At 55.4% G+C, this 25,302-nt stretch overlaps 1 protein-coding gene across 1 annotated transcript in view; it reads right to left on the reverse strand.

Annotated features, from left to right (window-relative positions):
* The window catches only part of KIAA0930 (KIAA0930 ortholog), a 44,536-nt gene that overhangs the window by 12,072 nt on the left and 7,162 nt on the right, over positions 1-25,302 (reverse strand). The window contains exons 2-5 of the mRNA XM_060025811.1: positions 4,907-5,058; positions 1,098-1,223; positions 920-997; positions 511-612 (exon numbers count right to left, since the gene is read on the reverse strand). Coding sequence (XP_059881794.1) covers positions 511-612; positions 920-997; positions 1,098-1,223; positions 4,907-5,058 — 458 coding nt within the window. The remainder of the gene's footprint in view (positions 1-510; positions 613-919; positions 998-1,097; positions 1,224-4,906; positions 5,059-25,302) is intronic.

A 25,302-nucleotide genomic window follows, 5' to 3' on the forward strand; every position in this document is an offset into this window, starting at 1 on the left:
CCTCGACAGGGGAGAGTGGCTGGACAGGAGCTGGCAGGGTCGCAAGTGGGAAGCAGCTGGGTTCCGGGCACCCCACATTTCCCAGTCGAGTCACCTGCCTTGGGCCCCAGTTTTCCCAACCTTAAAATAGAAGCTTGGTCCACATGACTTCTAGAGCCCCAGCCATCTTGGACATCCTAGGATCCCAAGGTGTGGAGGCCCTGATTCAGAGTTTAAGGGCCATAACAATGATTCCTCCCGCCTGGGAAGCACTCTCTGTAGGCATTTACGGCGCATTTTCCCATTATTCATGAGCTCTTTGACCTTTCAACTCTGATGCCCATTTTACAGATGAGAAAACCGAGGCTCTGAGCCAGGTGAACTCACTTGCCCTGAGTCAAACAGCAGGAAGAGCGCAACCCCAGCCCAGCGCCCACCGCCTTTCTGAAGGCGTGTGAGGCCTGAGGGAAAAGCGTCTCGTATTCCCTCGTATTCCCTGATGAGGGGGAGCTAGAGGGAGACAAAGCCCACCTCCTCGAAGCTGTCGATCATGAAGAAGATGTTGGGGTAGCTGATCTTGGATTCTTCCCCTTTGCTGTCCATGGGATGTTTACTGGGGGATGCGAACACTTGCTGAAAGAAAGGAGATGCGAAGGACTGAGTGTGGCCCCGGCCCTGCACCCAGACCAGGAGCCACTCAGTGGGGTGGAGTGTGCTGCCCAAGGCACAGGTCAACGCGGTCACACTGCCCAGAGCCAGGCCACGCTCAAGGCTGCCACTTGGGAAGAAGCCGTCTGGGATGACTGGTTTAGCGCTCCTGAGCAGGACATAGGCCCCCGGGGGCTGAATGGACTTCTGGAGCCGGACGCTCACTTCGGGGCAGGGAAGGCAGCAGGAGGACTTGCCTCCCAAGTAAACACGGGGCAGCCAGAGGGCTCACCTGGGATTTCTTCTTATGGACGTGGATGTCCCCGCCATCAGTTCGTGTGCACACAGCACATGTCACCATGTAGTCCAGCTGGAAGAGAGTGCAGGACGGGGGTGTGGAGGGGTCTGCTGTCCCTCAGGGCCTTCTGACAGCCCCCCTCCTGGAGCCCTGCCCCGCGGCTCCCCTGTACCTTCTGCAGGATGAGGTTCAAGCAGACGCTCTCCTCCCAGTCGATGTCAGGGTCTCCGAGGCCCGGCAGCTTCTTGGAATCCCGCCGGTACACCTCCACCTCCACCTCGGGCTCGGCCTCAGCCAGCTGCGAGGCCCAGGGCAGAAGTGAGTCCCAGCCCCACGGGGGCATCTTCTCCCTCACCACTGCACCCGCCAGGTGCTAACACAGACATGGACTCCTTACTCCTGGGCTCTCTAGCTATGCGAACCAGAGCTCACCAAGAACTCAGCCTCCAAGGTTGTCCCTCAGGCCCTGCAGTGGGTGAGGGGGGTCCCAGCAACCTGTGCCGCCCACGCTGCTCTCCTCACCTCGCCTACAGGCGGCCCGTCCACCCATCCACCCTCCACCACTGGCCTAGCGCAGGCAGCCCTGGGGTTGCTATGGTGACCGGGTACCGCTAGGCTGCAGGGCGAGGAGGGGGCCAGAGGCAGCCCGGGCTTGCCGCAGAGAACCCTCAGCGCGCAGGCGCTTCGGTAGGGCCCGCAGCACGCCTGCCAGGGGCTTGCCTTTCCGTTCTTTTGAGCAGTGCGGGCAGAGAAGCTGCCTGGGAGCGGCTGTGTGGTCTCCTCACTCCCCCTCCCTGCCCACCTCGCACCCCCAGGCCTGCGGGATCTCCCCACATCGCTGCCCGCCGGCTGCCTTCCAAACACTACTGGCAGATGTGACATGGCCCAGCCCGGCAGGGTGCCGTCGTACGTGCGCCTGACACGCCCCTCCCGCTCTGCGTGTGCCGGTCCCTCCAGACGAATGTCCTCAGTCCACTGCCGTCCCCTCTCTCTGTCCTACAACATTCCGGCCAGGTGTCACCTCCTCCTCTTTGTGGGTCCCCAGACACCCGCACTCTTCCCACCATCACAGCACCGACGGCTCCACGTGCCACTGGCCACGCTGTCTGTCCATCCCAACAGACTGCGGGCTCCCCGAGGACCGGGCCAAGTCTGAGTCATTTTGTGCTCCCAGTGCTGGGAGAGAGGCATCTGTACAGAGCTCACGGCAGGTGTTCGATGGAACATTCCAGCACGTGAACAGCTAGACTGCCACACACTCCCATGGACTCAGGCTCCCCCCCGACCTCAACAGCCCCCAACCTTCAGGAGAGCTCGCACGTGGCCCCAGGCCTCCTGCTTCAAACTCCTCAGTCCTGAGTCCAGGGTTCTTTCCCCGCGAGAAAGAGACCATCGTCTGCCCATTCCTTTCGCCTCCCTGCCCGGCCACTCTGGGAACACGCAGACCTGACCTCTCCTTGTTCCCGCCTGCCCGCCTGGAGAATTCAAGGCCAAGTCAGGCTAAGAAAACCCTCCCTGACTAGAGCCGGGGCCTCTCCAGGCACCGAAATCCAAGGCACAGCTGAGAGTCTCAGATGTGCCCAGTCCTTACTGAAGCCTCTGGTCTCCCTGCCTTTGAGAAAACACCAAGATTTTGCAAAAAAAAAAAAAAAAGTCATCTGTAATCTGGACCCCAGCAGATGCCAACAGGCCAGAGAGGCGGCGGACAGAAGTCGGAGCCCACAGCCCTGCTGCCTCCCGGCTGTCTGCCCCCAGGCAGATGCGCCCTGGCTCCAGTCTCCCCGCTGGCGAACCGTGGAGGGAGCTGTGCCGAGGACAGAGGACAGCGCGCCCATCATGGGAGTCGCCAGCTCCGAGGCACCCAAGACTCTCACCGCCCTCTGCCAGGGGACTCGTGTGGTCACATCGCCCAAACCTCTGGCCCCCCAGTTGTGTGCGACGGGATGGCCTTAACCCGGCCCCCTTTTCCAGGAGAGGCTGAGCCCTAGAGAGGAGCTGACTGGACTAGGTTACAAGGCCAGTCGGGGGAGACGATGCTGGACCGGAAGGGTGGGTGTGGTGACCGGGGACCTTGGGCCAGGCTCCCGAAGGCACTCAGCTCAGGACCTCTCCACCCACACCTGCCCCCAAATTCCACCCCTCCATCCCTCCCAGGGCTCCCCCTGCCCACACTGAGTGTGGCTCGGGTCCCACCCAGCACCAAGGCCGTGCAGGCGAGGCCTGTGCCACAGCCTCTGGTCACCAGATCCAATGGCCCGTCCCCCTCTCGTCCTGCATCCCCACGCCTGCCCACTTCTGGAGCCCTCCACCTCTCCAGCCAGTCGCTCAACGTCTCCAGCTGGTCCCTCCCACGTCAGGCTGGCTCAGGGCTCTGTCCTAGGCCTCTCTGTTACTCCCCCGAGGCTCCCTCCTCTTCCCATGCCATCTTGGTGCCCATGGTCCCAAATCAGCTCCTCCCTGACCTCTCTGCTCAGTTTCACACAGGAAACCCACTGCCTGGAAGACACCGCCATCTGGATGTCCCACGGGCACCTGCGACTCAACCCGTCCAACACCTGCCCTCCTCCTGTGTCCCCTCCAGATTCACCCCGGGCCCAAGCCAGAGACCTGGCTGCCAGGCCAAGCCTTCCCTCCGCCCCACATTCAATCACCTGAAGCCCTGCTAGTTAAGCCCACTTCCTGGGCCTTCCTCGGAGTTGACCCCACCCCGACACCCCTCCCTCCGCCCGGCTTGGCGCAGCACGGCAGCTCCTCACTTCTACTCTGACGCCCCCCAGCCCTTCCCCCACCTATGCCCGAGAGCCTGCCACATGGAACTCTGACCACGTCCCCTTCGTTGGTTTGTCAGGCTCAGTGGTTTCCCAGGGCTCTGGGGATAAAACCCAAATTCTGGTCACTGCAGTTGCCACACTGTGTTGGCGCCACGCGATGCACTTCAGGGTCCCAGTGCCCACTGGCCCCAGTGACAACGCGGCCACACAGCCAGCTGCTGCAGACACCAGATGGACACCAGAGGACCCTGGCCAACCCCTGGGCCTTCCTGCATGACACGCAGCCCGGCCAGACCAGCCATGCGGCCGCCGGCATTGCAAGCCACCATGCCTCCTCTGCAGCGGGTACCAGGCCTGTCCATCTGCAGAAAACCCATCAGGCGTCAGGCTCAAAGAGCAGGCACACGGCAGGGGAGGCACCAGCCCCAGGTAACAAGCCCCGGCCCGGGGCTGCAGGCCCTGCGGTGGGCACGCTGCAAAGACCTGCCTCCACGGCCCTCCCGTTTCCGTGTATTTAAAGGGAAGCAACGTGTTTCCATGTTTGGCATACAGGTTGCTTAAACATTTTACAAAATACTAAATAAAGCTTCTGAAAAACATGCAAAGTCTGTTCGATCAACTGCTCTACACAAACTTAGCGGATGAAACACGTGAGGCGACTCATTCCACCTGTGAGCCCTCGGCTTCCTCTTCTGTAAAGCGGGGATAATAACCCCTGCCCTGCTGGGTCGCTGGGAAGACACAACGAGATCGGGAGGCAGAGAGCTCAGCACCGTGTCGGGTGCGTGGTGAGCGCTCAGGGACTGGTAGGCACAGCATCGTCACCAAGCCGGCTCAACTGCCCGCGGCCAGGGAGGACCCCAGCCCGCTGGGGTCAAAATCTTTGCTCCCCCATTTATTTACTAATTATGAGATGCTGGCCAAATCACCCAGCCTCTGTCCGTGTTTCCTCCAAGGTACTACAGTGATGATAATCGCTGCTTTCCAGGGTCGTGGTGAAGATTAATAATGACGTCTATCTACACAAGCCCAGCGCATCCCGCCATCAGACGCGTGTGTGGCCATCCCTGCACAGTTCCTGAAGCCTGGCAGGTGCTAAATGAACACCATGTTCCCCTCTCGATTCGCACAAGGACTGCAGGGAAGCCCCTCTCTCACACCAAGAGCAGACCTCCAGGGAGACTTGGCTGGGCCCCGAGGGGCCACTCACCTTCCGCCCGTCGACGGCACCCTCGCTGCCCACGTACGCCAGCTTCCGGCGCACGTAGAAGAGCATGTCGTCCTGCCGCGGGGCCCACTTCTCCATGAAGTAGGTAGAGAACATCCAAGTCCAGAAGACGATGCGGTCATCCTTGAAGCACCCTGCACAGGGAGGCCAGAGAGGAGTGAGGAAGGATGGGTCAACCTGGCCCCAGCCCCGTGACCTTGGCCGGGCCCGGGCCCTGTCCCCCACCCCGCCCCCGATCTGTGTTTCTGGTCAGAAAGCAGCCAGGACTCTGTGATGTTCAGAGCCCCCTTTTCCCTCACACCCCACCATGGGGCACCCAAAGAGGCTCAAGGCCACGAGACCCCCCCCATGGCACAGTGGACTCCAGCCTGTGGATGAATCAGCGGCTTCGGTGGGGAAGGAAAGACGGACTCAGAGGGAACGTCATGGGCAGGCTGTCTGGCTGGGAGCCGGAAGGGCTTAGGAGGGGAGATCTGTCAGGCAGGCACCTCCCTCCCCCCATCCCCACCCCAGGCTGCCGCAGCTCCCACGGAGAATCCGACTTAAAGGAACAGCTGCCCCTTTGCCAACCACGCTCAGCCGCAGGCAGGAAGCAGGGAGGACGTCCACCCTACCCTCACCCTGGCGCCACGGAGCCTTTCGGCATGCCAGACTGACTGACTTCTTTTTATTACAAACAGGATTCCTTTATGATAAATCTTTACGGTACTCTTTCCCACACAAGGAGAAAAAGCCCACAGGCTCTGGTAGGAAGGACTGAGTTTCCACTCCAGCTCTGCACTTGCCACGTGACAGCGGGCAAGCATCACAGCCTCTCTGACCCCCAGGTTTCTGGGGGTGAACACAGACTGAGACCATGGGCATGGAGAGCCCGCGCCTGGCACAGAGTGGGACCCACAAAGGCGGGTGTCTAGACAGATCCGACAAAATTCCAAGATATGCTGCAGAGCTGTTTCTTAGAAACCCAAGATATTAAATTGCTCCTGGTTTCTTTCTCTTCTCCAGAAACTACTTTACCACCGTGACTGAGCCCTCGCACTTGGGTCCTGGAAGGACCTGACCTAACCCAACCTTGGAGGCGGGAACCTGGGGGCCGCTGATGCGGGGCTCTCCCTTGTCCTCACAGGCGGTACAGGGACTGGCCAGGCCCCCTGACTTGCAGCCCATGCCCCCTCCTCTGGGGAGTCGGCCATCAGGCTCTGGAAGACTGAGCCGCAGGCAGAAAACCCCAGCCTTTGCTTACATCACCATGACCAGAGACCCAGGCTCCACACCAGCTCCTGCCCTCTGCCCTCTGCAGGGCTGCCACGGGCAGTCTGCAGCCCGCCCACTTCCACGCCCTGCCTGGCTCCCATGTGAGGGAAACAGAAGGGGCCTCATCAGTGAGGCGTCCAGGTCAGCGAGCCTGATTAAGACAAAGGCCACCCATCAGCCTTGGCGGCCAAGGCTGGGAGAGGCCGCAGGACTGACGGCCGCATCCGCGAGCTGGCAGGCAGCAGGTGGAATGTCGCCGCCGTCCGCATCGTTCTGCATCACCGCCCCGACGTTCCTGCCACACCTTTACGACAGGCGATGCCCAGTTCACGCCCCTACAGATCCCTACAAAACTAAGCAAAGGGGCCGTGTTATTCCAAACAAAACAGGAACTCTCCCGTGACTCTGTTTACCCTCAGCTCCCTCAGCCCAAAGCCCAGCAGAAGGCCAATCAGGCGAAATGCTCAGACTGCCCACGCGACTGCTTCCTGGTCCCGCGGAGGGTACAGAAGTGACAAGCAGTGGGTCAGGTCTCCAGTCCCCACCACCTGCCACAGTGAAGTACAAGTTCACCGTCAGCGTCACTCAGGGTCAAGCGCTGCCCCCCTCGGGCGGCACTCTCTTTTTATTCTGCAAGCAGAAGGAGCCTCGTGGTGCCTCGGGCACCCAGATGGTTGCGATTTGTTACACATTTGCCGTGTTGAGTGAGCACCAGGTAGAGCTGCGTAGATCATCTCACTACACTCTGCCTGCATTCTGTTATGTCTACTGCCCCGTTTCACAGACGCAGCTGACTCTCAAGAGGTTAAAAAGGAGGCCAAGATCACAGAGTTAGAAACCGCCAAGTCCTCAGACCTGTCAGACCCCCGCGTTGACATTCTTGGAAAATGCTGGACCCAGATAATGAATGCAAAGCGCTTAGCAGGCAGCTGGCAACCCCGGGAGCGCGATGAGGGAGGGGTTCTGGGGTTGGGGGAGGATGCAGGGTTTGCACGCGGGAGTGGAGTGCTGGAGCTGGCACAAAGTACATGCCACTGTATTCTCTAGGAGTCCACGTGCCGCCAGGCCTGGCCCAGTGGGGGCCACACAAGGGGTCCCATGTCCCTGCTTTAAATGCTGAAAAATCACTTTCTTCACAGCTCATCCCGCCCAGTTAGTGAGGGAGTCTGCAGGTCCCAAGAGTCTGAAGCAGACTGCCTGCCAGTACTTCCTCCTAACACGAAGGCTCAGCTCACACAGGGGCTGCTGGCACCCAGCCCGAAGGTCACCCCGGGCCGGCTGCCGGCCCCCCCACCCCGATGGGCCACTCCCAAACAACCTCTCAGAGGGGACCAGCCCACCCCCCGTATGCTTCCAGCCCACGTGGCCATCAGAAAGTCCCCCTCACTGCCAGCTCCCCACCCGGGCTGCTGCCATCACCCCTAGAATGCACTGGTGGCCCCTTCCACTCCCATCCGACAGTCTGCCCTCCACACCACAGCCACAGGATCTTTATTTAAAGATCGTTCCCTGCCCCCCTTAGAACCTTCCCAGGGAATTCGGAGTAAAACCCAAAGTTCTGAGAAAGCTCTCCAAGACAGCCCCTCCTCGCGCTGCTCACCAGCCCTGCTGGCCTCCTCCCCCTCCGATTCTCTGCCCCGGTGCCTTTGCACAGGCGTCTCCTTCCTGTCATTCCAGCTGCAGCTTAGACGACTCTCACCTCTTTAGAGAGCCTCTCTGGACACCACATTAAACGTGGCCCGAGGGGCTTCCCTGTCACAGCACCTTGTTTTACTGCCATCATCACCACTGGTGTTTCATATCGGTTTGCTGTCTGTCCCCCACTGCATGAAAGCAGCTGAGGAGGAGGGACTTGTGTGGATGACCATCAGATTCCAGTGCCCAGAGCAGAGCCAGGCACACAGCAGGCGCTCGATAAACGCTGTGTGAATAATGGGTTGTCCCAAGTTAACGGCAAGCAGGTTCAGTGAGGTGGGTGACTTGTCCAGGTGACCACAGCAGGGACGTGGCCCAGCCACTGTCCACCTGAGGCCTGGGTGCCCCACGCAGGACACAGGGCATGGACTTGCCACTTTATTTCAGTCGCAAGGGCCCTGACTTAGAAAGATCTTCCGAAGATGCCCCAAACACCACACGACACAAGGGCTGCAGCCCCCTCACTCAGCTCGCCCAGGCTCCACAGGCAGGTGGGCCTGTCGCGTGTGCTAAGAAGACCCCTGGGCGTCCAGACAGGGCCCACCCCGACCCCGCCTTTCTGAGCACCTGCAGCCCCTGTGCGCCCGGCAGGTGCAGGTTGGGAGACCCAGCACCAACACGCTCCGAAAGGCACAGGGGGGCTAGACGTTCGCTGTCAGCTGTGGACACCACACGGATGTTATCATCAGCGTAACTACTTCAGTACCAATGACAAACTCATTGTCATTGAGTAGGAAGAAACTCTACTCTCTCAGGGAAACCCCACGCACCTGCCTCTCTCACCCATGAGGTGGGGAGAGGCCTGCTAGAACCATTGCCAGGACCAGCCGTGGGCACCACACCCAGAGACGCTGGCGGAACAGACACGCAGACCACGGCCACACCCAGGACACCCAGTTTAAAGCCAGAAGAGAAATCGCAAAGGTCAAGAGCTGCCCCCGACCCGGAGCACTCAAAATTCCCCTTATGCCCAAGAGAAGCATGGCTGAAATCGAAAGGAACATGAAAACCAGCGGAGAGAAATTCACAATAAATAACTAATGTCCATGTAATAAAGAATTCACGGGGCTTCTCTGGTGGCACAGTGGTTAAGAATCCACCTGCCAATGTAGGGGACACGGGTTTGAGCCCTGGTCCGGGAAGATCCCACATGCCGTGGAGCAGCTGAGCCCACGCGCCACAACTACTGAGCCTGCGCTCTAGAGCCTGCGAGCCACAACTACTGAGCTTGCGTCTCACAACTACTGAAGCCCGTGTGCCACAACTACTGAAGCCTGCGTGCCTAGAGCCCGTGCTCCGCAACAAGAGAAGCCACTGCAATGAGAAGCCCGCGCACCGCAACGAAGAGTAGCCCCCGCTCGCTGCAGCTAGAGAAAAGCCCGCGCAGCAATGAAGACCCAATGCAGCCTAAATAAATAAACAAACCAAAAAATAAAATAAAATAAAGAATTCACATCATAGCAAGTTATGAAAGAAAATGCCTAAGAGCCCAATAGATAAACGTGTAAAACACCAAAACAGGTAATTGCCAAAAAGGAAACATAACCACTTAACAAAAATGTGGGAAAATATAAATCGCACTAGTTTTTAAAAATTCACATTGAAAGAACAAGTTGTCCTTTGTTTTTTTTTTTTTTGGCCACACCCCGCAGCCTGCAGGATCTTTGTTCCCCAACCAGGGATCGAATCCGGGACTTCGGCACTGAAAGCATGAAGTCTTAACCACTGGACCACCAGGGAATTCCCCAAGTTGTCATTTTTAAGAAGGCAAATTTGGTATTTTAAAAATACCACTTAGGACTTCTCTGGTGGTGCAGTGGTTAAGAACCTGCCTGCCAATGCAGGGGATATGGGTTCAAGCCCTGGTCCGGGAAGATCCCACATGCCGCGGAGCAACTAAGCCCGTGTGCCACAACTACTGAGCCTGTGCTCTAGAGCCCGAGAGCCACAACTACTGAGTCCACATGCCACAACTACTGAAGCCCGTGTGCCACAACTATTGAAGCCCGCATGCCTAGAGCCCGTGCTCTGCAACAAGAGAAGCCACCGCAATGAGAAGCCCACACACCACAAGGAAGAGTAGCCCCCGCTCGCTGCTACGAGACAAAGCCTGCACGCAGCAACGAAGACACAACGCAGCCAAAAACAATAAATAAATGAATAAATAATTTTAAAAAAAAAGAGTGCAAAAAGAAAAAAAAAATACCACTTAGGAAAACTGGCCGATTCGACAAAGTTAAATACATATTTACCAGTGATTCAGCCATTCCCAGGTACTTGCCCAAGAGAAATGAAGCATGTGTCTGGCACAGACACTGGTATACAAGTGTTCACAGACACTTTGTCCCTAGTAAACCCAAACTGGAAACCAGGAGGAGGTACACGTGAAACATGACGTAGCCACTCAATGTTCCTGGCAATGAGAACAAACTACTGATCCGCACTGCACTACGGATAAATCTCAAAATCATCATGCTGAGTGAACGTCAGGCATAGGAAAAGCTACACCTGAAAGGCCACGTTCACATGACGCTTCAGAAAAGGTACAACTACAGTGACAGAAAGCAGACTGGTAGTTGCCCCAAAACGTTCTGTTTCTGGTGGTGCTTTCACAACCATCAAAACTCATCCAATTACTTACTTTACACGGACACAGTTTATTTTACATAAATTATACTCCAATAAAGTTGCTAAAAAGTTACGACAGCCAAAGCTGGGAAGAGTACATTGAACTGGGAGCTCTCATATATGGCTAGAGAACAAAAATCACTCTATCCTGTGTGAAAAGCAAGTGAGCATTTTCCTGCTTCTGTGAATCTATCTTACGGAAAAGAAAAAATAGGAGTAAAGTAAATAAATGCCTTTTGCAGAAAGACATTCCCTCTGTATCAATGAGAGCAAATAATATAACAACAATAATCATAATAATAAGGAAGGAGAAAAAGAAAGTAATATTCTGTAATTATTGACATTTAATCTAGGTAAATTATGCTGTATGTACTAAACCTAATCTCCACCAGTCTTTTAAAAGGATGCCTATGAAGACAAGTAGGTACACGGAAATGCGTGTAATACGTCTGGTGAAAGAGCGGAAGCTCCGGCTGTACACACACTGACCACAACTACATACGTCACACGCCCGAAAGGCAGGAGCTGCTCTACCTCACAGGAAATATGTTTTCTTTTTTCTTTGTTTTTACTTTTAATATGTTGTGGGGTTTTTTGTTTTTTTTTTTTTTTGCGGTACGCGGGCCTCTCACTGTTGTGGCCTCTACCGTTGCGGAGCACAGGCTCCGGACGCACAGGCTCAGTGGCCACAGCTCACGGGCCCAGCCGCTCCGCGGCATGTGGGATCCTCCCAGACCGGGGCACGAACCCGTGTCCCCTGCATCGGCAGGCAGACTCTCAACCACTGCGCCCCCAGGGAAGCCCTACTTTTAATATTTGTAATAGTAAGATGACACCACTTTTTCCCATGAATGTACGACTTTTGATGAATGTCATAAGGCTCATTAAAGTGAGAGGAGGGGGACAGAGAAGGGACTCCCCACCTTCAGAGGGAGGAGAGGAGGGTGGGATAGGAGACAGTCCAAGTCCAGAAGCTAGGAAGGGTCAAGGTCACAGAGAGCGTCCAGACTCGTGGAAGCAGGTACAGCGTGTGGATCTACAGCCAGACATACCTGAGTTCAGGCCCTGACTCTCCTGCCCCCCAGCCAGGTGGCCACTGCACCCCTCTGGATCCCAGGAACTCCATCTGTCAGAGGGGTCTAACCTGCCACCCTCCCAGAACCAACAGTGAGGACGGGGGGCGGGGGGAGAGGCCAGTACGAAAGTCCTTTGTAAGCCGTAAAGTTCTGTCCACGTGTACATTCGGGGGGACCCTCTGCACTGCTGCTTCGTGTGCCCCTGTCGGCAGTGTGGCTCGCGCAGATGAGGTCATGGATCCCAAACCTGCCAGTGTCCCTAAACTACGCGGTGCAGTAACTGTGTGAACAGACACACGAGGGGTAACTGGACCCTTGTGTGGCCTGTGAAATCAGTACCAGCTTTTCCCAAGACCTGTCCAGCAAGAAATCCCCTGGGTCATAAAGCCTGAGAGCCGCCAGTCCAACAGAGAGCTCCCTAATCTCCGTGATTCTCTCCGGCCCTGTCTCCCTGCCATCTGGCCACAGGGGCAGCAAGTTTCCGGACCCCTGAATCCAGTGGATGACAGACTTATGGGAGAGATGCAGCCCCAGATGCTGAGCCACTCACTGGGGCAGCACCACGGACAGCTCCACGCCCCCAGGCTGCTCCCTGCTGGGCTGTGGGCCTTACAATCTGTTCTCATAATCCATGGTAGTTATGTTCTATAAAGTAGCCACAGACACTGAATTAGCAAATACCGAACGACTGCTCCTAGGGAAATACAGGGTTGAGTTCCTGCAAGTCTCTGGTTACAATTTCGTCCACCGATCAACATGTATAACCTTGTCTTACGTGTTTCTGTTTAAAGACACCTTATTTAATATATAGTTGGGTTATTAACATTGAACTCCAGGACACCAGCACTGTAACTCGTGCCTGAACGAAGCTTATCTAACATGTATATTCTCCATAAGGCCCATCACAGCCTTCTCTCGCTTGAGGCTATACGGCACTCCAGCTTTACGCTTGGGGCCACTTTAAACAGCAAAATCACCACCAAAAAGCACAAAAATGCAAATACATGGCACTATATAGACCACAAAAATGGTGAGTTGAAACAAGGAGGCGTGGTGTCACCTTGCTCAACCTCAGCTGGGACCGTGCACCTACCTCGGGTGACTCAGAGTTTCCCACCACTCTGCACACGTCTGCGATTAACCACAAAAGCACCAAAAAAGTACTGACGACTTCGGGGTTATGGATAAATTTCTGTTGAGTAGGTAAATCTGTAATACAGAATCCGTGAATAATGAGGATGGGCTGTATCAGAAAAACTGGTCTCTTCCAGCTCGAAATGGGACTACGGGGATCCAGCCACCTCCCCTGCCTGCAGTGAGTGACCTGCTTTCACAAGCTACCGGCTTTGAACTTCAGAACTGGGAGAGCCCTTTATAGACTAGTGAGTCTGGGGACGCACGGAAGAAGGCACGCAGCTGTGTGAGGAGAAGAACCCGCGCCTCCCACGCCCAGCTCCGTGCTCTACAACCACCCGGCCACAGATTCTCTACCTCATTCTGCATGACACTGAATGGGGGATGTAATCGTGCCAACAGCTCAACAGCACTGACAGTGATGACGGCTCACGTTTGCCCTGCACTCTACAGTTTATAAAGCCCTTTCACCTGTTACCTCTTCATGGCAACTTGATGAGGTGGGGATAACCTCAGTTTAGTTTAAAACCTCAGTCTTTGGTTTAAAAATAAGGCAGGGCGGGCTTCCCTGGTGGCGCAGTGGTTGAGAGTCCGCCTGCCGATGCAGGGGACACGGGTTCGTGCCCCTGGTCCGGGAAGATCCCACATGCCGCGGAGCGGCTGGGCCCGTGAGCCACGGCCGCTGAGCCTGTGCTCCGCAACGGGAGAGGCCACAACAGTGACAGGCCCGCGTACCGCAAAAAAATAAATAAATAAGGCAACTGAAGCTTGGGAATCCAGTGGCTCGACAGCATCTGGGGCTCAAACCCTGCCACTCATATTCTTTCCAAGGTCCCAGATGTAGGCATATGCACCTGAGTCTTCAGCAAGTCAATCTTTTTACAGTAGTGACGTCAAAGATCACTGATCACAGATCACCATGGCAAGCATCATAATAATAGAATATTCAAATCATAGAGGGAGCAATTCTAACTAATTTGATCTATTAATTTAACATGACCCAATAGAAAATGCCAAGAGAATGTTTTAAAATAAGAACAGCCAGGAAAATTCAGAGTGATGTGGGATCCTGATTCTTATCAGATATTAAAACATACTAGAAAGCTAAATCCTCATGTCACCATCAACACAAACTACACAACCCTTCCGCGTTGCAAACAAAAAACCCACAGACTGTTGGCTGCCTGTCCTGCCACGTGGACGAGGTCGACTTGAAGGCTGGAAAAGGGCCAGAGAGAGTGGAGATAGGAGATGGAGACAGTGGGGCCACTCAAGTCCTTAGTATTGGGCATTGCTAGTCTTCTGGAGGCTTTAGTTTTCAACTCTTCCACAGATTGTTAGCCAAAAATTTTATTTTTTTAATTTTTTTTATTGAAGTATAGTTGATTTTACAAATTTGTAAAAAATTTACAAATTTTTTTATTGAAGTATAGTTTCCGGTGTACAGCAAAGTGATTCCGTTATATATACATGTACATATATACGTGTATATATTCTTTTTCAGATTCTTTTCCTATAGGTTATTACAAATACTGAGTATAGTTCCCTGTGCTATATAGTAGGTCCTTGTTGGTTATTTTATTTTTTTAAATTTTTAAAATTTTTTAAAATTTTTAAATTATTTATCTTATTTAGTTTTGGCTACGTTGGGTCTTAGTTGAAGCACGCAGGATCTTCGTTGAGTCACGCGGGATCTTTCGTTGCGGCACGCCGGCTCTTCATTGTGGTGCATGGGCTTCTCACTAGTTGTGGCATGCGGGTTTTCTCTTCTCTAGTTGTGGCATGCAGGCTCCAGGGCGCGTGGGCTCTGTAGTTGTGGCGCGCGAGTTCCAGAGCGCGTGGGCTCTGTAGTTTACAGCACACAGGCTCTAGTTGAGGCGCGTGGGCTTAGTAGTTGAGGCACGTGGGCTCAGTAGTTGCGGCGCGCGGGCTTAGCTGCCCCGCGGCTTGTGGGATCTTAGTTACCCGACCAGGGATCGAACCCGCGTCTCCTGTACTGGAAGGCGGATTCTTAACCACTGGACAGGGAAGCCCCTTTGTTGGTTATTTTAATAAATTTCTTATTGTCTAAGCTACCATGGATTAGTTTCTTCACTTCTAACCCTAAGAAAGAACTCAAGAGTCACCCAACTTTAAGGAAACAAACCAAAAACCCTCCCTTAATCCCATATCACCTCTAGCTACTGTCTCACCAGAAGCTGTCTCCAGCGGAAAGTTTTCAGTCCTCTCTTACTTGGACAGATATGTTAATTTACAGATCTGTTAAATTCTACCACTGATTTTCGGTTCTGGTTTTTGCTTTCCTGCAGAACTCTCTGACTTCATCTCTGCATCGTTTCACTGATTCTACCTTTAAATGTACCTGGAAGCCAACCACTTCTCACAAACCACTCTGGCACCGGGGCCAAGCACCACCATCTCCTGCCTCTATTCCTGCCCAGCTCCCTAACTGGTCCCCATGCTTGAATCAGCTCTTGCCACGCCCCTGCTCTCAATCCTCCATGAGGCTGACGTCCTCACCTCCACTTGGCTCCTTTCTCAAACACCTACCTTCTCAGGGAGGCCTCCCCAAACCACGCTGTTTAAAATTGTAAATCCAACCCAACAGTCCCTACCCCACTTCCTGCTTTATCTTTCTCCATAGCACCTATCACTCTATAGCTCATATCTTTTTTACCTATCTTCTTTGCTCTCAGTCTTTCCTGAGTACAGGAGCCAGCAAACTTTTTCTGTTAAGGTCCAGATAGAAAATAGTTTAGGCTTTGCAGACCACACGGTCCTGTCTCAACTACAAAATCACCCACAGCGATACATAAAGAAATGGGCATGGCTATGTCCCAATAAAAGTTTATTTACCAAAAGAGGCAGCAGGCTGGAGGTGGCCTGGGGCCATCGTGCGCCAGCACCTGCCTTACTAGAACATATCTCTTTTAACAGAGCATTTTCCCTCTTTGATTGTTTTGTTCACTGCTGTACACTTAGCTCCTAGAATAGTATTTGGCTTATAGGAAACAATAAATATTGGCTAATTAAGTGAATAAATGAAATGAACCGAACGATTAATGAGAGCAAGGTGGTACTGGTACACAATTAGATCAATAGAACAGAATAGAAAGTACAAAAGCAGAATGAAAATACATGGTAATTTAGTTTATATAAATATTCATCCTTCCAATCAGTAGGATGAAGACAGTTCTTCAACAGGTGGTCTTGGAACAACTGGCCAGCTGAGGAAAAAGAATAAGGTTGGGCCCCTGGTCACGTCAAAACCGATTCCAAAAAAGAAAAACTTCTGATGCCAAAAGTAAAATCATAAGAAAACCAAGTAAACCTTGAGTGAATTCTTTATTCTCTCAGAAAGGGGAAAGCCCTTCTGAGTAGGACACAAAGGCTGTCAAAGAGAAGAATGATATTAAAAAAAAAAGACAAAAATTAATAAAAGAAAAACAAAAAGAATGATAGATAAATCAAACAACAGAAAAAAATTTCCATAGGAAAACACCCCCATACAACAGAAACAAAGGCAAAAACAACACCACACTGGAAAAATCACGGGATCTCTTAAATGAGGGTTAATTTTCTTAACAAATAAGTTTCATACACTGCATAATAAAATGAAACAGGACGGAAAGGCAAAGGGAGATATAAACGTCTTCTAAGACAGGAAACTATGCTCAGCTTCACACAATTAGAGACATGTAAATGAAAACTGAAAAATTCTATTTTTCACCTATCAGATGTGAAAAAAGTCAAAACACCTGACAACATTCCGCGCTGAAGAGGGTGTGGAGAAATGGGGACTTCGTATCAGGCAGCAGGATAATAAACTGATGAAATCTGTAACGAGAGAGCTGGGCAACCAAACCACAGCTGCTTCTCCCTTTGACCCAGCAGCTCCTCCCCTGAGGGGTTTCCTACAGTCTTCCACCGGCCGGTGTAAAATTCTGTAATTCCTACAGCACTGCTTACAAAGTACTGGAATGGTCCCATCAACAGGAAAGTTAACTGAATAAATGAGAGATCATTCACAGAATGGGATACCGTGTAGCTTTCAAGCACGAACTGAAGAGCTCTATCTGCACCGCTAAGGAAAGATCTCTAGGGCAAATGAAGCGAGGGGAAATATGAGGGGCTAACAATATTAGAGGTTTTATATTCATATAAAAGTGAATCGTTCATAATGACCCAAGTGCTTGTGGGGTGAGAGGCTGGGGCACTGGGATAATGGAACCCAGCCCTCGGGGCTGTTAGGAGTTTTTAATTAGTTGATACCCTGGAAGCCCAACCAGGCTGCCACCGAGCAGGGGCCCAGGGTCAGCAAGTGTTATTTACATCATTGCCAGTATTATCACGGCCTCTGGAGAGAGACCAGGGAGGAGAAAGGCGTCTTGGCCTTTTCTCTATGACTCTTCTCAGACATTTGAATTTTGTGCCCTGACCATGTTTACCTATTCCAAGAGTAACAAACATTTTTAATCACAATGCAGTTACTTGGGGAAATGCTTATGATAGAAAGCTAAAGAAAAAAGAACAGCAAAAAACAAAGAGCAGGCCACAAAAATTGTACAGAACACTTGAAGGAAGGAAATTGCTTTTTTAAAAAAATGCCTAAGAAGAAAGACTGAAAGGAAGTTGAACCCAAACGCCCACAATGGTTAGTGTCGAGAGTGGGGGAATTACAACTTTTTCCTGTTTTTCAAACATTCTGTAGTGTATCAATAATACGCTGTGCATCTAAACAGCACCAAGGACTCACCGTGTGCCAGGCACTGTGCTAACCACCTACCGTCCTCACCTCGGCTGCAGCGGGTACTTGAACCCAGCCATCCACGCCTTGCTTATGCTGAAGCAAGCATTTACCGAGGGCCACCATTCAAGGCTGGGTGCTCAGTGCTGGGTGGGACGGGGACCAGAATCCAGCACGGACCCTGCCCACCGGGCGCTGAGCGGGAGGAAGATTTTTATCAGCAACTCACACAGACAAGCAGGACGCTGCCTCGGGAGGGCTGGGAGGGCAGGCTGTGCTCCCTGAGCCTGCACGACGGGCGCCGCGCCTCGCTGGGGCGTCAGGAGCGTGCCCTGAGGAGGGGAGTTTCCTGCTGGGTGGGTGGGAAGAGCATCCAAGGTCCTCCTGGTGAGGCCGAGATGGGAAAGGGTCCAGAGCCAGGATGCCACGTGGGAGCCCGAGCTGGAAAGGACGCGACCACACAGGGCCTCCTGGCTGGGTTGCGGGCTTTGCGTTTATCCTCAGAGAACCAGGGACCCCTGAAGGGTTTGAGACAGAGTCTCTCTGCTGTGGGGAGAAGGAAGGGGCAGAGGTATGACCCACGGCCTGTAGATGTCCGATGCCCAGCCCGTCCAAGGGCCACCTGGGCCAAGGGTCCCGAGAGGGACCTCCTGGGAGCCGCCTCGGCTCAGCCTGGCCCCTCCCAAAGGCTGAGGGGGGGGTCAACTGGCCTCTTTGGGGAGAGTCCAAGGCAGCCCTTGGCCGCTTCCGCCCCCCGGCAGCCAGGGCAGCATGAATAGGCTTCTGTGGCCCCTCAATAGGCCTTTCATCAACTCGTGCCTCTCAGTGCCCCTCATGGGCTAGAGACCCTCCCTCAGGGCACAAAAGACAAAGAAGCTGCCCAGGGAGGCCCAGGGCTGCCCTGATGAGGCACTTGGATGGAGAAGTACTGGTCAGACGGGTCCCCACGTGAGCAATCCCACAGGCCAGGCCGGTCCTCCGCTCCAGCCTAAGGGAAGCACGGGGTCTCAAGGACGGCAAGGCGGCCGGGTCAGGAGAGCCCATCACCTGCCTGGCCCCCTTCTTCTCCAGGAAAAAGTCGAGCCTCCTTCCCCAGATGAGCCAGGCCCTACAGACAGCCCCTCCAGTCTGCACTGTGGTCCCCCATGCTGCAGCCCCTCCCTCCGCCCCTGACCAAACACCCTGCGCGTCCTCAGGCCACCCCACCCCTCACCATGGAGTCTTCCTGGACCAAACCACGGGGCCCTAGGCCCGTCCCAACCCAGCCTGTGCAAGTCAGCTTGGCCATCACGTCCCTGGGGCCTGTTCCCACCACCCGCCCCACGCACCTCCTCTGACCCACCTGAGCCACTTTACCTCATTGGATCTTCACAAAGACCCTGTGAGATAATGTTGCTACCTTCACTTAACTGATGAGGAAATCGAGGCTCAAGGTTTGCTTCCCTCATCTGATGTCGCACTGCTGGCACGTGGCAGAGCCAGGCCACAGCCCAGGGCTGCCTTCTAAGCCTGCCACACGAACACACTAATGTGTCCCTTCCCACCACGACAAGGCACCCCACTGGCAGGGTGACCAGGTACCCACACCATAGGGCAGGGCCCACAGCGGGGACTCAGTGAATGTTGAACAACCGCGTGACTGCACTCCAGTTTTCCAGTTTACTCAGCGAGCACCACGGCAGCTTTGAAACCCAAAGCCACTGTCCCTTCTCACAATATGCGCAATGTTGCGAAACCCTTAAAGTGCTCCTGTGGCCCTCAGGTCACCTCCAGGAGGCCCTCGGTCCCGCTTACCCAGCAAGATCACGATGGGAGCTGGCACTGGAATCCAAGTCAGGTTCAGCACCCACTCTGAGCCTGCTCCGTGCCGGGCATCACCTGAGGCCCCAGGTGCAGTGAGAAACAAACCCTGACCCCGATCTCAAGGTCACTTTCAAGGGTGGGGCTTCAGTCCCCACGGCCCACAGTTCCCCAAAGCAATCCTCTGCGTTCTCCAGAACAGCAGTGCCTGCAAACCCGCAGCCCTGCGGCCACTTCGCTCCCCACCACCTGTTCCCAGGGGGCTTCGAGCTCGCCTAAGCAGTCACCAGGCCAAAACAGGAGCTCCACATTCAAATTCCCGTCTCCTAGGAGCTCGTCACCGACGTGGCCTTATTCAAACTCCTGACTCACTGCTTTGCTCTGACACATAAACGGGCCTCCAAGACGAGGTGCCATTCTCCTGAGGGATCTTCGGTGGACACCCACACAAGGTGCCCCAGCCCCGACAGGAGCCGCCACCCAGCCACCGCGGCTCCCGCCTCCCGCCCACCCTCCCCACCTTCCTGGGCTGCGATCACCTGGTCACCGCCCTGATCACTGCCCTGGTCTCTGTTCCACCTCCTCCTGCCCCTGCCCCACCGCGCCACGCAGCACGAGGCGCGTGACAGAAGCCCAGAAGCCTGGCCAGCACCGCAAGAGGCTCACAGCCCACCTGCTCCCACCACTGCGCCAGAGCAGATGCTGAAACCCAGCAACCCCAGGCCGTGTTGGTGCACCCATCCTGGCCCACGGACCAGGCTCAGAGCTGGGGACCAGGCACAGCTGGACCACCCCACCCAGTGAGTCCAGGCGGAAGGGACTGTCTTGCTCACCGCTGTGCCCCAGCACCTACTCCTGCAGGCTTCGGGCTCCAGGCTGACGTTTACCAAGCGCTTCCAGCGTGCCAGGATGCAAAGCTGATGACACACTGCGTGAAGCCAGGATTCAAGTCCCCCCACCCCCGGCCCCTGGGCAGACCCAAAGGACACCTGCCCCTCAGGTGTTCTACCTTCAGCGTCACCTAGCTAGTCCCTCCAAACACGCCCCCAGCCCTCCCCCAGGGGCCGCTTGTCTCATCTCTCCTCGCTCCTGGGGTCTCGGTTCCCTTGCGCAATTCCAGCTGCAGCTTCTTCGCCAGGAACGCCCACTCCCGAGCCTGTCTCCTCTTTCATTTCCCTCCTTTATTCTCGCTTCTTCTAAGACTTCCTTCTCTGTGACAACCATGGGGTGGGGTTCTTCTTCATACACTAGACCGGGGCGAAGCCACACGCAAAAAAAGGCGCCAAATGCCTCTCCCTGGAGAGATGGATGTCCAAGCGGGAGAGGGACAGGCCACAGCCTCGAGTCCAGGAGAGCTGGGCCCAGAACCCAGACTGACTACCTGGGACGCTGAACGAGGGCCTTCCCCTCTCTCAGTCTCATCTTCTTCGTCTGCCGACAGGGGTGACACCCCCCTTCACCACAGGCTGCTATGGGAACGACCCAGTGCTGGGCCTGCAGTAACGGGGCGGCAGCCGGACTCGCAGGGAGGCTCCCAGACACGTGCCCCGCTGAGATGACGCCATCCCCGCTCTGTGCGCGGCTCAGCAGCTCCAGCCTAAGTCGACTCCTTGGGGTTTGCCACACGGAGCGGGGGCGGGACGAGGGCTCCCAGGAGCTGAGCAAGAGCTGATGAGCCCCACGGGGTGGGCAGCTCCCTCCTCCCTGGGCCGGAGAAAGCTGGAATGCTAGGCCCCCGCCTCCCGGCAGGAGGTGCAGTCGGGGACCACCCGAGGCAGCACCAGCCACCAGGCGCTGTGGATCAGTAGGACGGACCTGCAGACAAAGCTGGGGGCTCGGCGGGCATGACAGCTACAGCCCCGAGCGTGACGGTGTAGCTCTGGGTGGTGGGACGACTGGGTTCTTATTTCCAGCTCTGGGCTGCAGGGTGGCGTATGCAATTCTTCCTACTTCTGCTTCTTCCTATTTCATTTCCGTTGTCCCTGAGCACAGAGCAGCACTGACCTCCCTGAGGCGCAGTGTAACTGGCCCTGCTTTTGTCAAGTGGCTCGGGTTAGGCAGTAATGCCTGTGGACTGCTGACCACACATCCCAGAACCACGGGCTGCGAACAGTGGTCCACGTCAACCTTCCTCTCCCCATTTTACCCAAGAGGAAACTGAGAGCTGGAAGGGGGAAGGGCTCTGCCCACAGAGACTCCCACAGGCCCCCTGGACTTGACCCAGGGCCGTCACCTGTCACGGGCAGCCTCCGTGACACTCTCTGATGCTCTAGGTCTGAAGGCTGACCTCTGCCCGAGGTGGACGCCGGGCAGTAATCAGTCCTACTCTGCCAGGAGAATGGAGGCCCAGAGAGCTGCAGCGACTTCCCCAAAGTGACACAGCATTCAGGGAAAATTAATTTCTGAGCCTCCTCTGCCTTCTTCCCTGCTCTGTCTCTGCCCAGCGGGACCCCCCGTGAGGACGGCTCCACTCAAGGGCTACCTCCCCAAGAAATGACCACCCTCTTCACTCAACAGATACCAACCCATCGATTCATCACCCACACTCCCCTCACAGCCCCTTCCCTGGGCCTCACTCCACCATCAGTCCCACCCTGAGCTGGCACAAGGGATGCAGAGCCAGTGCCAATGACCCTGCAGGGGACCCCAGGGGGTGAGGGAAAGGAAGTCACACACAGGAGGCTATGCAGCATCACAGGACTGATGGCAGAAATCAGTACAGGTGCCGTCAAGAACAAAGGGGGGGGGCCCAGCTGATCCTCTCAAGGGGTCAGGAAAGGGGTCAGGAAAGGGCCAGACGGGCCCTTGAGCCGAGAACTGAGAGGTGAGGCTCCCCTGACAGATGGGGCGACAGAGTGGCAAAGTGTGGAGGAGCCCCCGAGAAGACTGGCACGGCTGGGGCTTAGCTGTCAGCAGGGCCAGGTCGGAAAGGATCTTGAACTCTGACTTGTAGGCCGCAGAGGTTTCTAGGGGTGTAAGCAGCAGAGTATAACACAGTCGGGAGCGGCAGCCGTGGTGGGACGGAGGGCCAGGCGCGGGGGCTGGTGTAGTCCAGCCCACAGGTGACCCAGGTGGGGATGAGGGATGGCTCAGGGCAGACAGAACTCGGCCACAGCTGGAGGGGCGGGTGAAGAAGGGCTGACCCTTGCCCAGTCTCAGTCAGGCTGAGCCGGAGGCGACACACTCTGGGAGACGGGTGCTCGAGGGCAGTCAGCAGTGGAGGCTGGTCCAGGGAGTGTCTGGGCTGGTCCGTGATGGGTGTGGGTGGGATCAGGGGGCGGCATGATCGGTTACCCTCTACCCACCTGCCCCTACCATCTCCCGGGGAAGCTCTCAGCCCCGGGAAGCAGGGCCAAGCCCAGTCCAGCTCTGCATCCCCGGGTACTCAGTCGCTATGGCCTGCACGAGGGAGGCAACAGTGACTACGGTTGCCTAAAAATGTACACTGAGAGACGGGTGGAGATCGCAGAAAAGGTGAGCAATCAACTGGCACGAGGGGCTTGGGTGGCGGTGCGGCTGCAATGGTGCCCGTGAGCAACGTTCCGGAAAGAACGAGAAGGCAGAAGCCTAGGCCCGCCTCACTCGAGGTCCCCGTCACTCTGAGCCTCAATCCCTCTGTAAACAGGGGCAAAACCCGCCCATGATTCCGCTCAGCAGCTGTGAGCACCAGTGAGGACGCGGCAGAGCCCTTTGTAAGAGTCGGGCTCTTTCCTGACAATCTTCGTAGTACACACTCCCCGTAAAGAGTAGTTTGTACTCTGCTTTTCTCACTCGTTCTGTCCTAAGTGTTGTCCCAAGTGTAAACAGTCAAGATTCAAAGCACGTCCCAAACCAAAGGATTTTTACACTAAAGATAAACAGCGACAGCACCTCCAACTACAGGACTAAAAATTAAGCCCCTCTCCTTTTCACTTTGCCAAGAGACATTTCTCACATATCCACTGGTCATTCAAGGGAGGCAAAGAACATATCCTTTAAAACAGGGGTCCCAACCCCCAGCCCACGGACTGCTACCGGTCCGGGCCGCACAGCAGGAGGTGAGCGGCGGGGGAGCCAGCGAAGCGCCACCTGTATTTACGGCCGCTCCCCATCGCTAGCATTACTGCCTGAGCTCCACCTCCTGTCAGATCAGCGGCGGCATGAGCTTCTCGTAGGAGCGTGAGCCCTACTGTGAACTGTGCATGCGAGGGATGTAGGTTGTGCGCTCCTTATGAGAATCCAATGCCTGGTGATCTGAGGGGGAGCTGAGGCAGTGATGCTAGCGCCAGGGAGTGGCTGCACATACGGCTTATCGTTAGCAGGGAGGTTTGACTGCACAGAGACCGTAATAAATCAGTTGCTTGCAGACTCATATCAAAACCCTATCAGTGAGTGGCAAGTGAAAACAAGCTCAGGGCTCCCACTGATTCCGCATTATGGTGAGTTGTATCATGATTTCATTATATATTACAATGTAATAATAATAGAAATAAAGTGCACAATAAATGTAATGTGCTTGAATCATCCCCAAACCATCCCACCCCGACACTCCGGTCCATGGAAAAACTGTCTTCCACGAAACCAGTCCCTGGTGCCAAGAAGGTTGGGGACCGCTGCTTTAAAAGACTCAGGCTAACAGGGTATTTGTCTTGTATCCCATCAGACACAAGACTCCCTTTTTAGGGACTTCCCTGGTGGTCCAGTGGTTAAGACTCCACGCTCCCTATGCAGGGGACCCGGGTTCGATCCATGGTCAGGGAACTAGATCCCACGTGCCGCAACTAAGAAGCCCGCATGCCACAACTAAAAAAGATCCCACATGCCGCAACTGAGGCCCGGCGCAGCCAAATAAATAAAAATAAGTAAGTGAATATCAAAAAGGTGGTCCCTCCCAAGTGAGCTGACGCTCATCCTGCGCGGCCTGGACCGTGCAGAGGGTCCTCCCCCAGCTGGACAGCCCTTACCTCGGCCCCCAGACGCCCTGACCCCTCATCTGCAGGTTCACCAACAACCCCTCAGCTCCTGCTGCAGCCAGCTGGGCCCTGAGGGGCCTCCTTGTGCTTCTCTCCCTCCACAGCCCAGCCCGGTCACTGCACACGGAAAGTAAGGACACCCTGCCCTGCCCCCAGTGGGCCTCGATCTCTTTACCTGAACCGAGACAACAGGCGGGAGGGCCCATCGGGCATTCTGGCTCTGGTGCTCAGTCTGCCAGGGCCCTCTCGCAGCTTCACCTACCTGTCGGCACAGCAACAGCGACAGGCTGGTTGAATTCTGGATCTTTCTTGTCCATCTCGGCTCCCCCGGGATGGCTGTGACCCTGAGGATGTTCTGCTGCCCAAGCCAAAACCAGGAGGTGGGGAGCAAGCTGCCAGATCAGCCCCGACGCCAGGAGGGCGCGACGTCGGGCAGAGGGACATCACGTCCACTCTCGGAAGAACACCTGTCCCAAAGCCGCGCAGCAGCAGCAAGAGGACGGACTGGAGGGCTGCCGATCACACCCAGCACTGTCTCCCCGCCCACACCAGCCCCCAGAGGGTAAGAGCCAGGACCAAGGCCTGCACTGCACCCACAGGCAGACTGGCACCCGTGCTGATGCGGGGGCCACCGTCTGTTGTCCCCGAGGCTGGGCGGGCAGGGGCCGCGCAGAGCTGGAAGTGAGAGGGTCTTGGAGGCGAGGAGCAGCCTGGGCCACTCAGTTCCCAGGCTTCCCCGTCCCCAGCTGCAGGACAAAGGACACCTGCCTCCCCCACTCAGCAGGCAAGCCTGCAATCCCAGGGAGGAGACAGGCCTGGAGAATCACCAACCAGCGGGCAGCCGGCCCCAAGCCCCGTCTGAGGCTGGATCCTCTCTCAGCAGCTGGCACACCCGGGTGCCAGGAAGCCGCCACCCGCCACTCACCTTTCTTCCTGTTTGTACCAATGCCAATGATTCAGAACGTTTTCCATGGCACTTCCATGATAGTCCAGTCGTTAAGAATCCGCCTTCCAATGCAGGGGGTGCAGGTTCGATCCCCTGTCAGGCAACTAAGATCCCACAGGCCTTGGGGCAACTAAGCTCATGCGCCA

This window comes from Delphinus delphis, chromosome 11 (assembly GCF_949987515.2).
Source record: "Delphinus delphis chromosome 11, mDelDel1.2, whole genome shotgun sequence".
NCBI lineage: Eukaryota > Metazoa > Chordata > Mammalia > Artiodactyla > Delphinidae > Delphinus > Delphinus delphis.